The sequence below is a fragment of the Ischnura elegans genome, chromosome X (assembly GCF_921293095.1).
Source record: "Ischnura elegans chromosome X, ioIscEleg1.1, whole genome shotgun sequence".
Lineage (NCBI taxonomy): Eukaryota > Metazoa > Arthropoda > Insecta > Odonata > Coenagrionidae > Ischnura > Ischnura elegans.
Genome location: NC_060259.1, coordinates 64,623,438 through 64,644,905, shown reverse-complemented (window position 1 = coordinate 64,644,905; position 21,468 = coordinate 64,623,438). Strand labels below are relative to the sequence as shown.

Sequence of the window (21,468 nt, the reverse complement as noted above, 5' to 3'; positions counted from 1 at the left end):
AAGTCATTTGTCTTAACCGGGATTCGAACCCGGATCTCCCGATTGCCGATCAGATATGCTGCGATGGAGATTCGCTTGGAGAGAATCACTTCACACTCCCCCCATCTATCCTCTCCCACCCTCTAACAATCTGCCAATGCGTCTTGGCAAACGCTCAATGTTCTTTACGTGGTGATGCTATATTGCAGTGAAATCTGTGGCGTAATAGTTCTAACCTTTAAGAAATCGCCATATATTATCAGTAGATGATACTCCTCTCGTTGACACCTTAATTCTCAGAAATTATCCTTCAACTGCTGGCTGATTTCATGTTTCCTCTTCAATGACCCAAAGGCACCCTTGTTGCTAAGTACTAAGTCTCTTTTAGTATGGGTCTCGCCGATGTAAAATGCCATACGGCCATCTTTGATTTTTGGCGAAAGGGCGAATCACTCCAGCTCGACCATTGTAATCAGTCTTTTTGAGTGACGGATTACTTGTTAAAAACCTACGCTATCATCTTAAAATTTCAGGGTGTAAAGAGAAAATTATTGTCAGTATTTCCCTGAACTTCCTTTATAACATGTGTACGTACGATAAAATACTGAGGTGTAAACATCCATATTTAATATGCATACAAATGTTAGCAAGATGTACATAATATGTACTCTGAAAATTTCAGGACGCTATCTTACGTTTTAAAAAAGTATTACAAGATTATTATTATAAGAAGGGGGTAACAATGGATCAATTGCTGTTCCTATAAATATATTAAGGTCTTTATTTGATTGATATCCACGGTTAAGGTATGAAATTCCCCGCTGAGTTTTAATGAGAGTAATGATTAATTCTCGTAATGGGCTGGCAATTAACGAAGGAAATTGATTTAACTCATGGCTTCATTTTTAGTCATGCCCAGAAGACATGAAAAATAGCTCCAAATATTCAATGGGGAGATTTCGGTAGAGTTTGATTTATTATTACCCATTATGATTTCTAGTGATTGCAATATCAGCTGATTTTTTTCGATAGCTCGCTTATTATCATCATGATACATAAGTATCATTTGACGTAAAATAATCGCTTTACAAATATTCTTTTATTTTTATTATTTACTCTCCAAAACTATTATGGTAGAATATTGAGACATTTTCACAAAAAAGTTGTTTTGAAATTATAGCGCTAACTACTAAATAGTATTATTAGAGGTGTTCTACCGGTTTAGCTTAATCTATTTGGAAGACAAAATATCAGTTAGGTATGTTCTCCACCTCTTCTTACTCGGTTCTCTCTGAAGTCTTGAACGCATAAAAACATTTTTGTGTTACCTTTGCTGTTTCTGAAAGCACTTTGTATGACGTGGTCAATGCTATCGTTGTATGATCTGATTGTTTCTTCTTTGCCAATTTATTGATGTGCAAAATTTTTCCCACAATCTCACTGTGGTGACATAATAATATAAACAAATTTTATTGTCCTAGGACCTTGTCCTAATACAACATAATACATTATGCACAACAAGTCTCGGCAGTGAAATTACATCGTAGATGCCGCTGTAATCCCTTAATTATCGTATCTCAATCGTCGTATCCTATCGTACGCCGGGAAAGAACAAGATCATACGTGGAGTTAACTTTCCCGCTTAATCATGGCGCTTAAGATAGGTTGCACTGTACTCAGTTTCTCGTTGGTGTCTCCATGCGGAGTCGCGGGCGACGGGTGGTTGCCCGCCTTTCCACCGCCCACGTGTCGCCGGGGGGTGCCGTGTCCTTTACCCTGGCGTAACTCCCAAGCGGGAGATCAATTGGTTGAATCGACCCAGTCAATTGATTATTGCCATCGGCAATCCGTCCACGGCCAGGGTTTCTCTCTCTTCCCCCCTCCGGGATGAACCGAGAGGAATATGATCGGGCTTGATGGTTGCCCGCTGCGAAGGACGTCTGAGACTCTTAAGCCGTGATTGATGGTCGCATGCCCCCAGTCGGCTTGTGCACTCGGTGGAGTCTGGTATGCGCATCAGACCTATCTATTTAAGGAGTTCATAGTTTAAACGAATGTTAGTTTGAGGTTAACGAATTTGCTTTTTGACCACTTTTTGTAAGTTGATAGAATTGTTTTCAGTTTATCTTTAGGTTTTGTCAAAAAATGTAAGTATTTACTTCTTTGTCAACGTTTCTACAAATATATTGGTCGTCCACAGGGCTTCGAACTTAATTTGGAAACTCCTAGATAGAAATAAAACATTTTGTAATTCACAAATTGTGTAACCATGTTAGCTAATAGTTGTTGAGTTATAGATGAATTAAGTTCCTAGGGTATGAGCTAGACACTAATCGGAATTATTCGAGCAGTTAATTCCCATTGGTTGCAATGCGATCGGAATTAATTGTGTTTGAAAATTTTCACATTTCTTACTAAGAGCTATGATATGACGTGCCACTGTTTATTTCACCCTTAAAGTAAGAGCGTTTTTTAAAACTCTGTTTAGTCTGATACTTATCATACTCTGTATTTGGTATGACTCTGTTTTTTTTGTTTCGAATGTTTATTTTGTTAGCAATTCATTAAGTAGTACTCCTACGCTTTGAGACTAGTGATTGTCTTTTTTGTGCATGATGTTAGCATCAAAATGCTATGGATATCAAAATGCTATATGGCCCCGAGGATTGTCAGTGCGGGAATAAGAATATTCTGTCCCGAGGAGAAATCATTTTATTGGGATTACGACCCTGCAACTTCGCGGCATTCGCGGAATTCAGTTTTTTTTCTTTTCTCCTGCAGATTTTACAGTATGCGTGTTGCTGTAGAGTGTATAACTGATTGCTATCTTTCATTTTGAATGTTCCGGGTGCAGTTTTCTCTAATTTTCCTCCGGCTCAGGCTCTTCATTCATGCACACACGAATCGTTTTCACGCATAGTGGAACTCGGATAGCTTGACGCGGTCAAAAACCCTTGAAATTTCCATCAAATTATGGAAATGTTCATAATTTGACGGAACTAAAAGACACACAATTGATCACTTTCCTTAGTGAATGTCTAAGACACCGTTTTGGATTCCATAAAATGTGATTTTTCTCATGAAAGGGAACCACTAGTAATTATTCTGTGTCATTATTGAAGTTATCTTAATTAATGCCTGTTGAAGTTTACTCACCGAGACGACGGTTTGTGCGTCATGGATTTCTTTGGCGTCGAGTTACGGTTGATAATCACATCTCTTTCTCAATCAAAAAGCGTTATCTGCACGGGCCGTTTATTTAAACCACCACATTATAACCACAAACCACCACATATTCTTGCACTGGATTCTCTGTTTACCCCGCTCTTCTAGCATCCAATATATCTCAGTCAATCCTCGCCGCTTTAACATAACGGGCATCGTACGTAAGGAATATGGAGTCGTATTGCACAATTACCCAATTGGTATCAATGCCAAATATGTATAGTTTATTAGTTTTTATCCATGTTATTTTAAAATAATGGGTAAAATTCATTGAAAAATCGGTGGTAATTTCAAGTTGTAATTATAATGACAGCTATCCCACAACTATTCCGTGAAAGGCCTTCCTGCCGGGTTAAGGTCTCCATTTTTCCCACATTTTCGGAGAATGACAAGGACCGAATTCCAATTCAAGTATACCACCTTAGTATTTACCTTGTGCTAATTGAGGAATATCATTGGCACGTGCGTACATACAACCGTAGCGCTCGTACATCGATGCGGCCTTTACGAACTATGAGCCAAAAAAGACCTCTTACAGCTGCGTTTTGCTGAATGATATGCGTTATTTTTGATAAAAATGGTGTTTTGTGCACTAATGAGCGTCCTAGTATATTTATGTGTTGATTAGTCATTAGTCTCAGTAGAATCGTTCCGTCCATAGGAAAGTTGGAGGCATTAATTTGGTAGCGGGATGGAGGATGAAATGTTTCGACGAAGAGTTTCAATTTTGGTGTTGTACGTTGCGTTCCATACATTATTTTTTCATTAAAAACAGATTTACGTAAAGAGACTCTCTCTACTTTAATTTTGGTATGCTTAAATTATCAGCTGTGTTACTTTAAATGTGATTTACTTAAAATTATCAGCTACGCGCAGGGCAAAGGTGACGCCGGCTTTTCTTCACTCATTTTTCTGGCACAAATGACCTCAGTTGTCGGTCGCTTATCTTGGATATCATGCCGTCTCTAAGTCTTGTTTACGAGTCGAAGGTGACTGCAATAGCAATACATTAAAAAGTAGTAAAATATAATAAGTATTACCGTAAGCAAATAAAATAACGGTGGCGAAAGAGAAATATTTTTATCTCCTCTTCTTTGTGAGTAACATAAATTTTGCCATGCGATTTGTTCCTTAAAATTAAAAATTCGAAAAAAAATAAATTTAACTCTATGTTCCTTGTGTGGATAGTGAAATCAAAGGTGCTGCTTGCTATGTATCCATAACCATCTATTTCCTCTGCGTTTGAGTTGAACTGCTTCCAATTCGCCCATATATCGAATCCAGATCGACTATATCTTTAATCGATTAGCCTCTCTCCCCAGTGCTTCGCACATACTGTCCACTCGTATAGAGCGTAACAGTCGAGTGCTTAAAAAGTTAATCTCGACTTGAAAACAAGCTTTTAGAGAGCTTATCTTTCTGAGATTGGTTTTGACAAATGGAATCTTAGTTCGATTAGTACTTCTCTTACTCTTCGTACTCTTCGTAGTGCTTCACAAGTACTGTCCACACGAAAAGAGTCGAGAGTGACAATTGACCGCTTTGGAAGTTAACTTCGGCATGTAAACAAGCTTTTAGAGAGTGTATCTTTCTGAGATAGGTTAAGAGAAATGGAACCTTAACCTGGCTGGATGCCAGAATAGCCTTCGTGATAGTTGTGCGGGCGGGGAAACTTACGGTCATTTATAACCCTTGATGTTATTGTGGCGTGATTGTGTCCGGCCCTGGTTGAAGTAGGTGAGGTTGGCCGGCGGATATGACGACCCCGCGCCGACGCTGTCGTCTTCCGGTGATCGCGTTGGCCAGGAGGGGGTCGGGAGGCGGCGCCGATCTCGGTCACATAGCGGGAAGAGGTTTGTCGTTGGGCAGTCGCGTCACGCGCGTCGCATCGCACCAGGCCGCGCTGTGCTTGGGTTGGGCACGGAGGGTCCGCCAAATGACCCTCGGGGGTGGTTGAGCCCTTCGCCGACGGGAACCATCCCCCGCGGTTAGTACAACCGATGGGAATCGAAGTAGCCAACGATGCTTCCACTTCAGTTTGTTTATTTCCGTCATTCACCACGTTCTAATCCAAAAACTTTTACTTAAATTCCTTCTGCTTTGTATTCGTTATTAATTTGACATGATCAAATTTTAAAAAATCAAAATGTATCTGTGGAGAACTTAGGTATGATTCATCAAGTATGAAGATTTTTTCACAAAAACATCGATTCCTTCATTGAGTCACTCCTAGGTAGGCATAAAATACTTTTTTTTATCAATTTACGATCGTATAGATAACATACATTTTTCTGTAAAAACGTATTTGCATTTTTCGCAATTTGTATACCTGGAAAGATTGCAGTCTCAAAATTTCCGCGTTGCCATCGATGCAATCCGCATGAACATACAAGGGAAGATTTTCACTTGTAGCCAAGCCAAAATTGAACCATGGACACTAAATCCTACTGCAGAAAGGATAGATTAATTGAAAATGTATTGACGGTATCAAGGTGTTATATCTGCCATATTTATTTTTTTAGAATGGATTTGTCACAATGTTTCGATAAAAATGAAATTATATTGCGATATATTGGTAAAAATATTTCAAAACTGTAACGTGACTCTAAGAAGAAATGGATAAAGTTAACCAACGAATTGAATTATGAAACTGATTTATTTTGCCTTCATTGAGCCAATTGCCGAAATGAGCAACTATTTCTATGTTTTTCAGTGTGCCTTGTGACCTGTTTGGAGAGGCTAATGGTGACATTTTTGTTTTTTCTCAAAATTCATCCCAGTTTTTTTATTCAATCTGTGAATTCTGTGAATCGTAATACTCCTTTCAAATTCCTTCAACCCATTATATCCTGCAGATGGGTATTAATCCCACTTAGTAAAAGCATTGTTACCCAGACCCCGTGCTGTGCTTTTCTATTCTCAATTTGTGCTCGTTATTAATTTCGGGGAATCCACATAAAGCTCTGTTCATGGGTGTTTGGTGTTTTAAGCATGTATTTCACCAGCTGTCGTTCTGACCAAATGTGGAAATCAAACTGTGATTCTGTGGAGAACTAAGGTGTCATTTATTAATGCTTAGATTTTTCCATTAAAAATCTCGATGCTATCATTCAGCGTAACGCCATGCTATGCAGAAATACCGTTTGTTAATCTACGTTATCTCTCGGAAATGGAATTTATGGAGGGATAATCTTTATCACGAAAATGATTACAATTCATTTATTCAATTGCAACTCGATTAACTTTCTCATCTAAATCAACGCCTTCAAATGTGTCTGCGATGGCTGAAAAACGCCACCATTTTGAAAATGATTCTTATCAAAACCCACAACTTTTATGAAATGATTGCATAAAATGACCTAACAATACTTTACATAAGACCCAGTTTTAAAAGTCTAAAAGTCGCAATGATTGCAATCTTACACGTGGTGGCGAATGTTGAAACCCGAGTCATTTAAAAATGATAGGGAATGGATTCAAGCGTCTTCTTTTTAACACGACGTCAATTTTTTTGCAACCATCGAATAAATCTTCAATCCGTTGCAATTATCCGTTACTATGGTATTGGACACAGCACATTACTTTCTTTGCTGTCGCGCGAATTTCTCATGAAGGGACTTCTCCGGAAGCTTTCTGGGGTGCAAAAATGTCTCGTCAACTCGAATATGTCTGTCATACCAATCGAGAGGGATTATCCTCAACATAGCTAGCTGGCTATCGCAATACCCATTGCTTCTTAACCAGTAACGGCTATGTGCTGACAAGTCATGAGTAAGCAGGTCCTCCAATGCCGCGTTCGAATCATTATGTTTCAAGGTTTTATACGACGTGGAAGTGAAAGACGCATGCATGAAACTACCTCGGTTCTCTATTCACTTTCTTAAAATTTTTCGAAATTGAATATTTTCCACTCTTTTGATACGTAATGGTATTTTTATACATAGGTATTTGACATTTTAAATGGTGGAGTACTTATATTTAATGCTGCAATAATCAAGATCTTGAATTTGGCTAGCAAATTATTCGTTAGCCGCTAAGTGTAGTAATAATAATAAGTAACTTCTCGGCATGTATGTCTGCTGAATTGCTGGTATTTTAATTCTTCCATTATTCCATTTTGAAATTTTCTTTGTGACCATCAGATGCTTTGAATAATAGATCATGTTTTGTCCCGCTGTGAGAAACATGTGATCTTTTACGTGGTTTCTGAAACATAAGCATGTCATTAGTCTGTCAGTGCGACTCTTGGAAAGATAATTTAAATCTGAAATTGTTACTTCTCTGGTTGAATTTTTTCTGATGATTTTGTTTTTTCTTTCTAGGTAAGTTCCAATGCACTTGCTGTTTACGTCCATCTTCATGGTCACTCCTGGTGTGTAATGCAATCGGGGTTTCGAGGAAAAGAGTGAGTCGCATTTTTTTCCATCCTAAGTGATATTTTGGCTGCATTATATGTTATGGGATCGTATGGAAACGTTTTGGAACTCTTTTTGTGGAAACTTTTGATATCTATGGCGGTAAGACAAACGATGAGAATGCTATCTTACGCTGAAACATTATACTTGCATAGTGGAAGTATGCAGGAGATTACCAGTATGTTTTATTACTGCCTATATATTTTTGTTATTATTTTATTGTTTTATTATAGAAATAATGGAATTTTAAGGAGAATCTTTATGGTGTTTATGCTATACCTAAATGACGGATGAATGATTTAAGACTAGTGATATTCGATCAAATGGAGTGAGTGATAAAGGTACAGTACTTAAGAGATGTTTTGGGAGAGTGTTGAGTGGGTGAACTACTTTCGAATACATATTAGCAACATTGACTTATTGGAGTGACAGGATGCTCCCCATGAATTCATTGAGTGCGAATTTTGTGTCTAAAATTCAATTGTTCATAAAACATTGCAGCTATCCATTACGATTGATCAACCGTTGGGTTGGATTTTATGATCATAAATCTTCATATTTACTGTTAGAGAGCTACGTAATGTAAAGGTGCATGGATGCTGAGTTAGAAAGAAGCCGTATTGTTAAGTCATAGGATTTTGTTATTTTTTCATCTCTTTGTTCTTAATGTAAAAAATAGACTAATTTTATTCAAAGGTCAATATTTTTCATAGGCTGCTGTACTTTATGCGTTGGATTTTCATCGCTAAAATTTTAGTTTTAGCATCGCACTTATTGCTACTCTAATACGTGCGCCTGAAGGTCGCAGTCCACTTTCCTATGCTGCTTCTACCCCGCTGAGATTGCCTCTTTCGACTTCGGGCCCGACTTAATGCCTATTCTCGGAAGCATTTCCTGCGTAATTCATCAATTTCTTTTGGAAATCTGATATGAATGGAGTTAAGTTTTTTAATATCTACCTACTCAAAGAACCTGATTGGTTATTTCAAATATGGCCTATCAGTTAAATATAATGCAATTTACTAGATAGTGTTCTAAATTGTTAATAGCATCATACCGAGAAACGAATATAAAAAATGTTCCACCCATTTAAAAGGCGAATAAAATATTACTATCATTATCGAAGCATTCTACCCTGCATGTCGTGAATCACCAAAAGTATGACTTAAAATATAAAATCTATATTTCTATCATCTTAGATACATATTTTTATGGATATTTTTAGATATAGTTGGATATATATGTTAATATTAAGATATTCATCATTAGCACTTTTCTGACTTTCCGCTGTGAGAAATCATCCTTCCATTCTAGATAAAAACAATTAATTGGGTCTTTATATTCCTGACCACTTGTCCATATGAAGTATATAGCATTTTTATATTGCATGCGAAGATCATTTTTTTCAGTATATTGTTAATGAATTGCGTAAAAGCTCAATCATGTTGTGTTTTGGATTTAAGTCACAGAGATTTGTGGGTAGCCATTGCAGCTGGTAGTTCGTTGTTAAATTTGATAAAATGAAAAAAAAATATCCATACGGTGTAATGGACGGAGAATAAAAAGAATGAGGAAGTGCTAGACATGGTGGGCGAGGAAAGAAATATTTAGATGAGATACGGAGGAGATAGTGTGTTTGGATGGAGCGAGTAAAAAGCAGGGAGAGGATGTTAAAAAAAGCATGCTAGAGAGAAGAGCGCTTGACAGGCGGGAAAGGGGGGAGAGAGAGAATAGTGTTTATCGGCAGTATGAAAGGGGAATGGACCTTTTTGTGAATTGAAGGGGTAAATTCGGTATGGGAGGGTAGACGGCTGGAATATTTTGCAAATGCTCCATGCACGCTGACCTTAACCAGCAGGCTACTTGGATGATAATAACGGTAATGATAAAAAATTACTCAGATAAAACGTTAGCATGTAACCATACATAGAACTTTAGAACAAAGAAGAGAGAATTGCTTATTTTATAGACGTGTCAGTTCCTTGAGATAAAAATATCCATCACAAGCACAATGAAAAAAATAATAAATGCACCCTCGCATTGGAATTTGAAAATATTTTGAAAAATAAGAAACCGTGAACATGTTTTACCTTTAATAATGTCTATTATTGCTATCACGCCGCGCAGTTTCAAGGAAAACTTCACCCGCCTTCACCTCAACGTTAAAATCCATCCAATTATCCAAAAAAATGTTTTATTTGAGTCTTGCAATATTGTCAGAAAATTCTTAGACCGCAAGAGTAAAAAAAATTATTGCTAGTTTGGTACCTCGCTGTTTCAAGGCAAACTTTATCCGCCTTCACCTCTACGTAAAAATCCATCCAATAATCCAAAAATGTTTCATTTGAGTCATGCAGTATTGTGATTAAAATTCTTAGACCACAGAAATTTTTAAAAATCCTAAATGTATTGACTCCTTTCCATCACGTTCGATCACACCAGGAAGCTTTAATTCTGAGTTAAACATAATTTAATAGTAATGATGTCCTCCGCTGCCATCTCGAGCCGTGTCACCTTAGCGATCGCCATCTCCCGCGGAGCGGATGTGGGGGAGGGGCGGGGCGGAAAGGCAGGCGTCGGGGGGGAAGGCGTGGGTGGGGCGGTGGTCATATCCGCCCCCTTGCAATTGTCATCGGCCAAGGGTGAGGTGCGGGCGTGAGGTTTTCAGGTGAATCGTATCGAAATGGGACTCGGCTGGAGTGGGATCGGACACGGCCACCGGGTTGAAGGACCTTCGGAAGTCTCGCGCTGTGTACAGGGGTGTAGCCAGAAATAGAAGAGGGAAAGGGTTTTGTTCGAGGTTTACGTGATAGCTCCTCTTCAGGTAGCAATAATAATAATAACAAGAGCATTGTTAAAAACAAGAAAACATCTTCGATTGTGTACGTGCTTACTTTGTTAAGTTTTCTGTACCTAGGAACATGTTTTTTAGCATGTTTCTGTCTTCCCCCACCCTTTAAAGATTGGTATATTAATGACTCGCCATGGGAGAAAGGATTAATTTTATACAATGCCAAGGACGGATCCAGGATTTTTTTCTGGGGGGTCAAGGGCCTGACGGACAAACGGTCGTCTGATATTTGAGATTAAAAACAACTTACAACAAATACTGTACGAAGTATTCTCTCTATTTCAGGATGAAAGTTATTAATATTAAATCAAATGATTGAGGCTTCATAATACACAAAACAATACGAACGTAATGATAACTGTATTAAAAATCTTGTCCATTTTTTTTAAGAATCTGGGAGGGCACGTTCCCCTCCTTTAAATCCACTCTCGTGCGATGTCTTAATTTCTTAAATACACCAACGGATGTAGTTCTCCGTGAAAAAAATATTTGACATTGCCGGGATTCGAACCCGAATCTCCCGATTGCCGGTCAGGTGTGTTAACCAGTTCCACCACCAAGCCATTTTTTCAGAATAGAACATGGATAATTTGAGCATCAAGGGATCAGTGAAAAACTTCAAATTGTCTAAAAATTAGTATTGAAGAAGTCCTTAATAAATAGGTACAAAGCAATAAAATTCAATGGAAGACACGGTCACATTCCACACTGTATTACTTTAGTTCTTTAAAGTGTGAAATAGATCAAAGTATTTTTATTTTACAATAATATTCATATTTCCAACCAAAACTCTTTATTAAATTGACTCCTTGAAGTATAAATGCTTTGATTAACGCCTACTAACAAGATTAAAGTAACGTCAAAGCAGGAATGTCCATTTCAACAAAATACGAAGTAAAGTATAGTATCATTTTTATTCAAACCTTAAAATGTCCTCGGTACATCTGAACTACTGTGCACTACCAACTTCACTCGCAATCGTATACGTTTAGACAAGATGTCATAGCATAATACTCTGCTATAGAATCATAATAACCTAAGAGATTAAAAACATTTAATACGTGATTTATCGACTAACAGAATGTCGAAAAATAAACATAAAGCTCCTGGGACGGCAACCATAAAACAAAACCTATTGTTTTTCAAAAAAGGATGATATTTTTGCCTGTTTCCTCGAATCAAACCTCTCGGCTGTTTCAAAAGATTGCAACATATTCAAATGGTTGAAGTACTCTATGCTGGCACGCATTTTGTCTAACACTAACCTTTTCACAATAGCATTAGTAAAGCGTATTTTCCGATGGATTCACAATTATTTTGAGTCGTAGAATATAATTTATATCTTAATTTGACACACCAAAAATTCGACTTATTATCCAGGAATTTTTAGCATTGTTTGAATACAAAATGCTAGGGACCAAGAGAAATATTCGAATTAAAGAATATTTCGAATAGAAGAAGTTCGAATCATCCAGGTTCCACGGTATTTGAATGGAATGCGTACAAAATGGTTTGTTAAGCACTTCTCTGACATGAGTTTCCGCTTCTTCCCGAATTTGACCTTCAACTGCTACGGCATTCTTTAATGATGTTCTTCTGCTGTACCTGTATTTTCCGGTTTACTCCCTTCGAACTAGTCTTTTTATAAAGCAGGCAGCTTTTGGAATCCTATGCGCTTGTGGAAACATACCTTGGGGGTTTTAAACTCATCTGTCGTATAGGATAGTAAATTTAGATTGTTAAATCGCTCCACGACTGTAAATTTTCCCTGCGATACAGTTATTTTCCTTTGAATGGGGTAAAATGGGGATAACTTCAGTTGTATTTCAGGTGGATTGTAATCGACTGTACTCGTGAATTTTTTTGGTTATTTTATATCGTCATTAATATTTTTGATCCACATAATATATGTACATTATTGGAACGTCATATACGGATGACCCGTCGCATTTACTCCCAGGTAGACGCCATATATTAGTTGAAAAAATACAAATTTATTGCCCAGGAATCTTAAAACTCCTCAGGCCAGAGACACTGGTCCGAAAGTTTTTTTTTTGTAAGATCGCGAAGTTATCAATTTCTGAGTCTCTTCATTCCCTCTCATCTGTGAAAACCAGTCTATTTCTATCCGTCAATGATCATCTGGTGAGATCTATGTAGTAGTGAGATGATGGATGAGTAGATTTAACAGAAAGGTAAACACAATTATTGTTTTCATTCATTTGTTATATCACCCCTGAATTAGTTAAACACTTATTGCGTAGCTTCATGTAGAGATGGAACGGTTTTAATTTCATCTGAACGCCTTCTGTTAGGATAAAATTATAAATTTTTCAAAAATAGAACGCAAAAATCTTCATTTAGCACCATATTCTATGGATAAAAAATATGTTGTCCCACGTTCCCCTTGCATTCCCCACCTCCCCTGGCTTTATGCTCGGATCCGCCCCTGTCATGTGGTCCAGGTGATGTCACACCGTATCGGAACCGGTTGTGAATAAAGTTTGTTTTTTGTGTGATCGCGAAGTTATCATTTTACCAAGCAGCTTCATTTCTTGTCGTCGACGAAATCCAGTCGCTTCGTTCCCTTCGATGGCCATCGGACCAGATCTATTTAGCCGCGAGGCGGTTGGGTTGGTAATTTCGATTTCTTCTCAAAAGTATAAAATATATTTCGTTTTTTTCTTATCGTTGTAACCGCACGCATGCGAAATTTATGACATTAAAGGATTCAAGGGGGAGGAATGTAAATTTCCCAAAGGTACAGAGGTATTTTCCTGAAACTGATAATTCAACACTTACTATGGAGCTTCATCTATAGATGATGTCACCTAGGTTGATAGTTTTGGGAAAAAAAAGAAATTGCAAATGAGACAAAGGGGGAACCTGTAAGGAAACGTTGGCATACTTTGTCTCTTAGTGTGCCCAAAATTCTTCCTGTAATACCTTACTCTAAGTAACTGCATTAATGGATCTATCTACCTCTTCGTAATACCCTGCGAGCCACCTCTATGATGTTTGGCAGGGGTTGATCAATCACCAGCATGTAGCTAGGGGATTCCCGCATACATAGCACACGGCCTTAAAAATGTTACGAATGCTAGCAAATCATACTTCCACATCCATGCAGAGGCAAAACTTGCCAACTTCTCATCAAGGCAATTTGCCCATGAAGCTATGACATAAAATACATGCTTTTAGAAGTGCTGTGAATATCCATAAACATGCATTAAGGGATACATGTGTTGTTAATAACCATCTACATGATTTACTGCTGATACATACACATGTATGCGTTACCTCATCTATAGATGACATCTCTTCGATTTATTCTTGTTCGCACTATTCCCAAAGGTACAGAAGGGAAAGTATTGTTCTGAGTCTGATATTTCCGCACTTACTATGATGCTTCATCTATAGATGATCAGCAGATAGTTTTAGGAAAAAGCAGTCATTACAAAGCAGACAAAGGGGGAAACTATGAGGAAGTATTTGCAATACTTCTGTCGACGGCAAAGTATAGAGTTGCCAGAATTCTTCCAACTACGTTCGTGCATCTATCTACATCTACATAACACCCTGCGAGCCACCCCTAAGATGTTTGGCAGGGGTGATCAACCATCAGAAACAGCTTACTTTAATGAGACTATTTTTGGTGCTTAATCAGCAGAACTAAAGGATACAGAAGTTATTAATGCCATATCTATACTAATGAATAAGTAATTATTGATCCTTGTTAAGAGATACTTCGCACTGCCTCAAGCTTCCCTAAATTTTTCCCTACTCCCATTGCCAAATTAATCCGCCTCTGTCATGTGGTCCAGATGATGTCACACGGCAGTGGAACCGGTCGCGAATAAAGTTCATTTTTTTAAATGGAAACGCGAAGTTATCATTTTACCAACACTCTTCGACGACGAAAACCAGTCCAGTCGATGTCCACCGGACCAGATCTATTTCGTCGCGAGGCCCGGGGGCCAATTGTCACTGCCTTCTCGGTAGCCTCCTACTCCAATTAATGGGTCGCCCCCCACCCCCGCCGCGCTGTCTCCGAAGAAGGCCTTCTTCGCGACACTCCTCGGCCCATGTCCCTCAAAGGAGCACACCGGAACAATGGCGCCGTGGCGCGCGCACCCCTCTTCTCGCGGCGGACGTGCTTGGCGGCCGTGCCTCGGGAGGTGCCTCGCCAGTGTGGCCCTCGACGCCGCCGCACGCGGCCCGTCGTGCGCGTGCCCGCCATGTTTCCCCTAGGATCCGACTCGCCCATCGTGTACCTCGAGGCCATCCCGGTGTTGCGACCCCGAGGGCCCATGGCCCGTATCCGAGGACCGCTCCACGCCAATCGGTCCCTCTCCAAGTACTACGGTCCGCTCGTGTACAGTGGGCACTACCTCCGGGTCACATACAGGTGAGTGAGGGACTGTCGAAGGATTTCGCGGTGTGAAAGAACGACCGCTGAATACATGTCGAAGTTGATTGAAGTGCTGCGAGGAATCGAGAATCTCCGTGAAGTTCTATTTACCTCAGGGATTTCATTAGGTGTTTTGCATCGAAAGCAGAAGTATATCTCATGTTACTTAACTTCAACGAATTAGAGAGGTAATGAGCATATCTCTCCGAGGAAGAACTAATAGCCTCTGGTTATTAGTTCTTCCTTCTTGTGGTATGAAACAAATAAACCACGTTGCATTGGAGACATGTACGTATATTTTTCCAGTTCCATTTTCGACAAATGAAGACAGTTAAAGACAACTGAAGTGCTTCTTGGAATTGAGAATCACAGTGAAGTTCTTTTTGCCTCAGGGATGCTACTAGGTTTTTTGCATCAAGATCAGAGATATGTCTCCCTTTACCTAACTTCAATGAGGTAGGGAGGTAATTAGTATATCAATTTCTAATTTTCAATCTAGTATGGTGATATTTTAAAAAGAATCAAGTATTTCTATTTATAGACGAATATAGGGGAAACCTAATATTGTACTAAAACCTTCAGTTTCTTCGCGCCACGCGTTTTTTGTGCAAAATCATAATCGAGTACCATCAGTAGAGATTTCATATCGATATATGTCGCGATGATAACTGTCTTAAAATGATATTGCTATTAGTTCTTATTTCTTGTGGAATGAAACGAGTTTACCGCGTCGCACCTGAGACATGCACGTATATTTTCCCAGTGTGTTTTTAGGACAAAGAGCCTTCGGGTATTCCACGGGTTCTTATGAGGCTTCGCAATTGTGTTTCAAATACTGAGATATCCGTCGTCTTGAGGTGGATTCACCCTGGTTTAAGTGCTTGGAAAGCTGGTGAAACTCCTTGATGATTGGCGGGCTCAACCTTTGAAATCCCATTACAGAACTTCACCGAGTCCTGGAGGAAAACCCGAGAGCTCATCTTGCTATATTTGAGTGTTGCGCTTCCTGACACAAGAGTATCTGCGTGGTGTTGTCTTCCATTGGCGTGTCCCCGTGAGCCACCGCCCCCTTCGTATTGCAGTGAAGACAGGTTGTTGTCCCCCTACGTCATGCGTGGGTTTGTCTTGGTGCCAAAGGATCTCAACCCCCACGCACACCCAAGACTCAAGCTATCGTGTGAGACGCCAAGCTGAGAGGGCCAAAGGCTGTAGAAAAAAATACTTCAAGATTTTTTCCCCTCTTATATGTAAATTACGCTTGTGGTTGTAAATAATGGGACTCAAAAGCTATGAACTGAAGATAAGGAATGCAAAGACTGCAGACTGAATGCTGGGGAAGGTTGGTACCCACCATCCAATAGTTGCGATAGTAAAGGAGAAAAATTGATGAAAACAAAATGAAAATCGTTTTCTTGTCAGTTTTGTTTAAACTAGTAGTTAACGCAATTACTTGCATAGTTGACAAATAATGCTAGATATGTTCTTAAACTGTGCTGCTTGAGTGAAAAAAAGGTTCAGCGACCGTTCCCGATCCTATATTCTGAAACTGTAACTCTGGAAACGTTGACAATGAGTGCCCTTTTTTGTGGAGTATATTTTGTGCCATTTTCTGTCCGTAACATCTTTGGGTAGTTTATCTATGAGTGAAACTACGTGGGTATTTTTGTTCTCAGTGTAGTGGATTTCGTGGTAGTTTTTTACTTTCTCGTTCGTGAAGGAAAATAGTTTTTTTTGTGATATCTGGAGCAACAATTGGCCCTGAATTACGAGTCGATTGAATGAAACAGTTGTCTAGCTATTATTGTGCGCAGGATGCATATTTTTACAATGGATGACTGAGTTTTACGTTATTTTCCCCTTCCACATCAATGATGTAACCTCGCGTTGGTCAATTGCATGACTTTGTGATCAGTAATTTCTGTGCTGCCAATTGCAATTTACGGATTTTCCTCCGTATATTTACCGATTCCGACTGAATGGGGAAGAGAATTCTTTAGTCTCGTTGGCGACTCGGTAAAATGGTTGCAAATCATATTTCATTCCATTATTTCCTTATCCTTAAAAAAAGTGGTCATCAATGGAGAAGGAGGCCTGCTGATCAGTTCTTTGGTTCGGTGTTTGTTATTTCGAAAAGTCACGCCGGGCGTGTGTGTTTTCGTTTTGAGGTAGAAGGACTCTTTAGGGAAGTGACATGACTCTAATTTTCCATCAATTGCTTCCTCACGCAGAAATTCTTTGGAATAGTGATTGCCAAAGCGAGGAAGGAGGCGTTTTGAGGTCAACTACTTGCTCGCAGCTGTTACGCTGACAGCAAATGCAAATAAAGAGCTAGGGAAGAGACATTAGATAGCACGGCGTCTCGCCTCAAAGGACATCAGTCCGGGAAGGCGACACAAGCTAGCCCCTCAATAAGGCCAGAAGTGAGCCGCTGCAATGTGCTCTGGTTCCTAGGATAACCATAGTGTTCAGAAAAATGTTACATAGACTCTCCCCGCTCTCTTGTCATGTGGCCATCTTTAAGATCCTAACGAAAAGCGTATCGCTGATGTAATGAGTGATACATTCTAGGATAATGGTAATATCTGCCACTCACATTTGCGCCAGAGCCATATCCAGGGAGCCACCGCCCAACCTGGGAGAATTTTCGCCCGACCTGGGCAATATGAACTGCAAGCATTTTACGATTGTATTAATTATACCCCCCAGTGACACATACTTGTTGTCCGACCTGACAATGCCTGCCCTCCCCTAGCCTATAATCCTGGCTACGGCCCTGATTTGCGCGTCATCATGGTAACACCTTCACCTGAGTTACATGTATTGTTGTGTATGTTAGGAAATAATACTCATCCCCTGCCAGACTCTTGAGGTGGAGTGTAGGCTATTATGTCGATGCAGATACTGCCTTCTCCGAGTAACCAAAATATAGATGCATACACACATACAAGTTTTTTTCCAAAAATTACTAAATTTTGTCACTGAGCGATACTAACCAACCTGATTTAGCGGTAATTCATTGCACATTAACGTTTCAGCGCATTAAATGATGATTTGAAGAAATTAAAATTTTCCCGAAGTGTGACTTACGGCGACGATGGGCAAGACTGCGGGAAAAATTGTTTGGCTGTCTACTGTACAAATTTTCTTAGCTATATTTGTGCCCTTTCAGAAAACTATTCTCAATTGTTATGAGAAAAGACGATATACTAGTTGCTATGGGGAAGTTGATTGCCGTCATTGTAGTCTCGAAATAGCCGTGAGTCAAATCCCACCCGACTAAATATCAGTGTCACAAGATTATCTCGGACGATGTGAGAATTTAATTAGTTAACCCGAGGACGGAGGTCTCGAGAAACTTCGAAGGGTATGAATACCCAAGACAATGATTACTAAGTAGTTGTCGGTGTAAAGCATGCAATGAATGAAGTGCTTTTATGAAGATTCTAGTTTGGAAGTGATTGTATAATTTGTGACTATGGATGAGGAACTCAAACGAGGTGCATAGATTGATCTATCCAATGCTCCTCTACGGTCTTCCGGGTTGCCAGTCGCGTCCTTGTTTAATCGGCCAGGAGACGCATCTCGCAGAGAAGGAGAAAATCTGCCAACGTAAATAATGGTGCGCCCGGAAGTCTAGAAGAAGAGCACGGAGAATTTAACCTCGCTTGGCTCAGAAATTACGAGAGAAGCAAACACTCGGTTCGCATTTGCGTTAAACCACATTAAGATTGCCCGAATGCATTGTTTTTAAGACGTTGTGTACGACAATCAGTATTAGAGCTCTAACGTATTTATCTAATTCTCGGGGTGCAAAAATGACGGCTCCTTATATTTGAGCAGTTGAGTGTTTCCCGTCGAATATGACTGAATTTTTGTATTACTGGGTCTCCCAGCACACATTTTGACCTTTTTTGTGGGTTTGTGACGACGTTTTTTTTAATTAATTAGTTTTAATGGCGAATAGTATCATACCGCATACCGAAAGGCATTCGAATTTAGTTTTTCATAATTAAGCATCATTTTGTCCAGGGCGCTGTAAGTGATGGATAAGAAGACAGGCTGCTTGAGAGCGCGTTCAATGAACAATAAAATTAGGAACAAAAAAACCTATTAATACTCGGAAAAATGTCGTCTAAAAGTGTAAGAATGGCCGGTTCACAGCGCAATAAAATATATATTGAGCAATTTAATTTTTTAATCTTGAATTTGGTTTTCTATCTTTTGCGACTTCTTCCGTTTGCAATTTTTATATATTTTTTGTTTTGGCATTTTCTTCAATGAAACAGTTGCGGTGGTTGAAGGGCAATCGACAAATTGAGTGCATTCAGGGAGATGACCCGGTGTTGTCTGTTCCCGCGGAGTAACTCACATCACGCGGCCGTACAATGCTTTCACGGCGTGAATCCAAAGAGAAATCTTGCGACCGTTAGCGACGCCGAATGTCACATCCGTTTTTCGGTCGTGCCGTCGAGTCGAACTCTCGCCGCGGGCATCGGAAAGCACAGCGACGGGGAGGGTATGTGGATTTGACATGACCTCATTCTCTCCGCCCTGGTGATCGCCCATATATGTCACTTGAAAACTGTCTCTATTGATACTTATTGAATCAATCAAGCGAACTATGATTCGCATAATGATAGCTCGGCGGCTTGCGGATTTTCCAGCAGCAAAAGCTGGAACTCCCAGCGGAAGTTGCAGCTTTGCTGCTGTCTATTGAGAATATCACTTACAAATTAAGTAATATGAATATCACTTTTAAATAAGTAAAAGATGTGATTACAATAGTAAAATATGAGGTTTTAAATTAGTAAAAGATTAGTGGGTCTCTTTTAAATTAGCCAATGATGTGGTAACGCCATAGTATAGATTCAGTTAAATAGGAGTGGGTATATGGGAAGGGTAAAGGGCAGTTTTGAGGACTTTATGTGGGGTATAATCCCAAGGGGAAGTCAACAATTAATTCTTTGTGGAGTGCAAAGATCTTGAAAAATGTATTAGTACAGATTTCAGAGTGATCAATGATGGGGTTAACTTCAGGCATTTTCTATTATTTTTGTTACATATAAACCCTAGGCCACCGAGAAATCTTCTGATATTGACTTTTTCTGTTGATTGAAGACGCTTGAGATGACTTGCCGCTTGGTGAGGCCAAGCGGAGGAGGCGTATAATAATATCGGCTTGATGTAGCTTTTGTAGAGCAGCAGTTTCTTTTTATGGTGCATTTCGGGTGTCACCACAGCCGGATACTCGCTCTCACACTCCCCATGTTTAGACGTTAGTGAAAGAAAGTGTCCATCCATCTTGGGCATCCTGCTCTAACTGTCCTCTCTAAAAGAAAGTTAAAGGAACGACGCCGTTGCACTAGAAATCGCTATCGGTATGTGGTAGGCTTCGGTGCATCTACTTAGTTGCCTTAAAAACCACTTAAAGAATGTTTTCCTGTTTTTTTTATCGTAGTAAACGATAGTGTTGCTCCACGTTATTTAGGTTTAAAGTTTTGTAGGCTAATTATACAGGGTGTTTGAGAAGGAATCTTCATTATTTCAGGTGGTAAGTAATAAGGGGAGACGGGGTCGCAACTCCTTAGCTACTGATCTATGACAACGCAAACAATTTTTAGATGCACTCTGCAGTTAGCATGAAAAAATTTTATCTGGTGCATCCAGCCTTTTCGGCATTTTATGTAATACTCTAGATTTTTAAGGTCATTAAAGAATTAGGTTTTGACGAAAATGTGCGATCATTTTATATGACGGTCGCGTCGTTACTTATATAGATTTGAGCCTTTGAAATTTACGCATATGGCCCAATTTGAAGCTTCATATAGAGTTTGATAGCGTAATTTGAGAAAAAGAGATCGGGAGATAGAAAACTAAGAGCATTAATCAAGCCAAGTCCTTATTTACTGCTCCTGTCATCACATTAAATTTTGCCTTGTCTATTGGATTGTATACCGAGTGTTTATAAATGAATATCGGGGCTTTGACGCTTTATAATATTTATTACATTATATTTACAGTTATATATTGTATGTCAAATGAAAGAGCAACTCAAACAGTTTTGTTTTTAGCAACAATGCCCATGTGCGTGAAATGTTCCCGCCGCGATCCGCTAGAAAGCGGTAGTAGCAAATATGGCGAATAGTGAACAGAAAGCGTTGTGTGTTTTACAGTTTGCAAAGACTGAATCTGTGCAACGTGCTTTCCGCCCTAAATTCGGTTTTGATCCTCCTAGTGACAATAACATCCGTAGATAGTATCATCAGTTTGAAGATACAGGCTGCCTTTATAAAGGGAAGAGTACGGGACGACCGAGGGTTAGCGAAGAGACTTTTGAGCGAGTCAGAGAGACGTTCACTCGCATCCCAAAGAAATCAGTCCGAAAGGCTAAGGCTATTCGTCACATGTGCATTGCTGCTAAATAACAAAACTTTTTGCGTTGCTCTTTCATTTGATATATAATTTATAACTGTAAGTATAATGTAACAAATATTATAAAGGGTTAAAACCCCGATATTCATTTATAAACACCCTATATTTGCAGCATTGATTGTTAAAAAAAAACAAATTATGTAAATCGAGATTGA

At 39.3% G+C, this 21,468-nt stretch overlaps 1 protein-coding gene across 8 annotated transcripts in view; it reads left to right on the top strand.

Moving 5' to 3' along the window:
* Positions 1-21,468, top strand: part of LOC124171921 (IQ motif and SEC7 domain-containing protein 2) — a 251,094-nt gene that overhangs the window by 157,500 nt on the left and 72,126 nt on the right. The window contains exon 1 of one of the 8 annotated variants that reach the window (XM_046551340.1): positions 14,674-14,878. The exons of the other annotated variants lie outside the window; for them this stretch is intronic. Within the exon in view, the coding sequence (XP_046407296.1) occupies positions 14,709-14,878 (170 nt within the window). The 5' untranslated portion in view covers positions 14,674-14,708. Of the gene's footprint in view, positions 1-14,673; positions 14,879-21,468 lie in introns of those variants that run through there. 8 annotated transcript variants of the gene reach the window in all.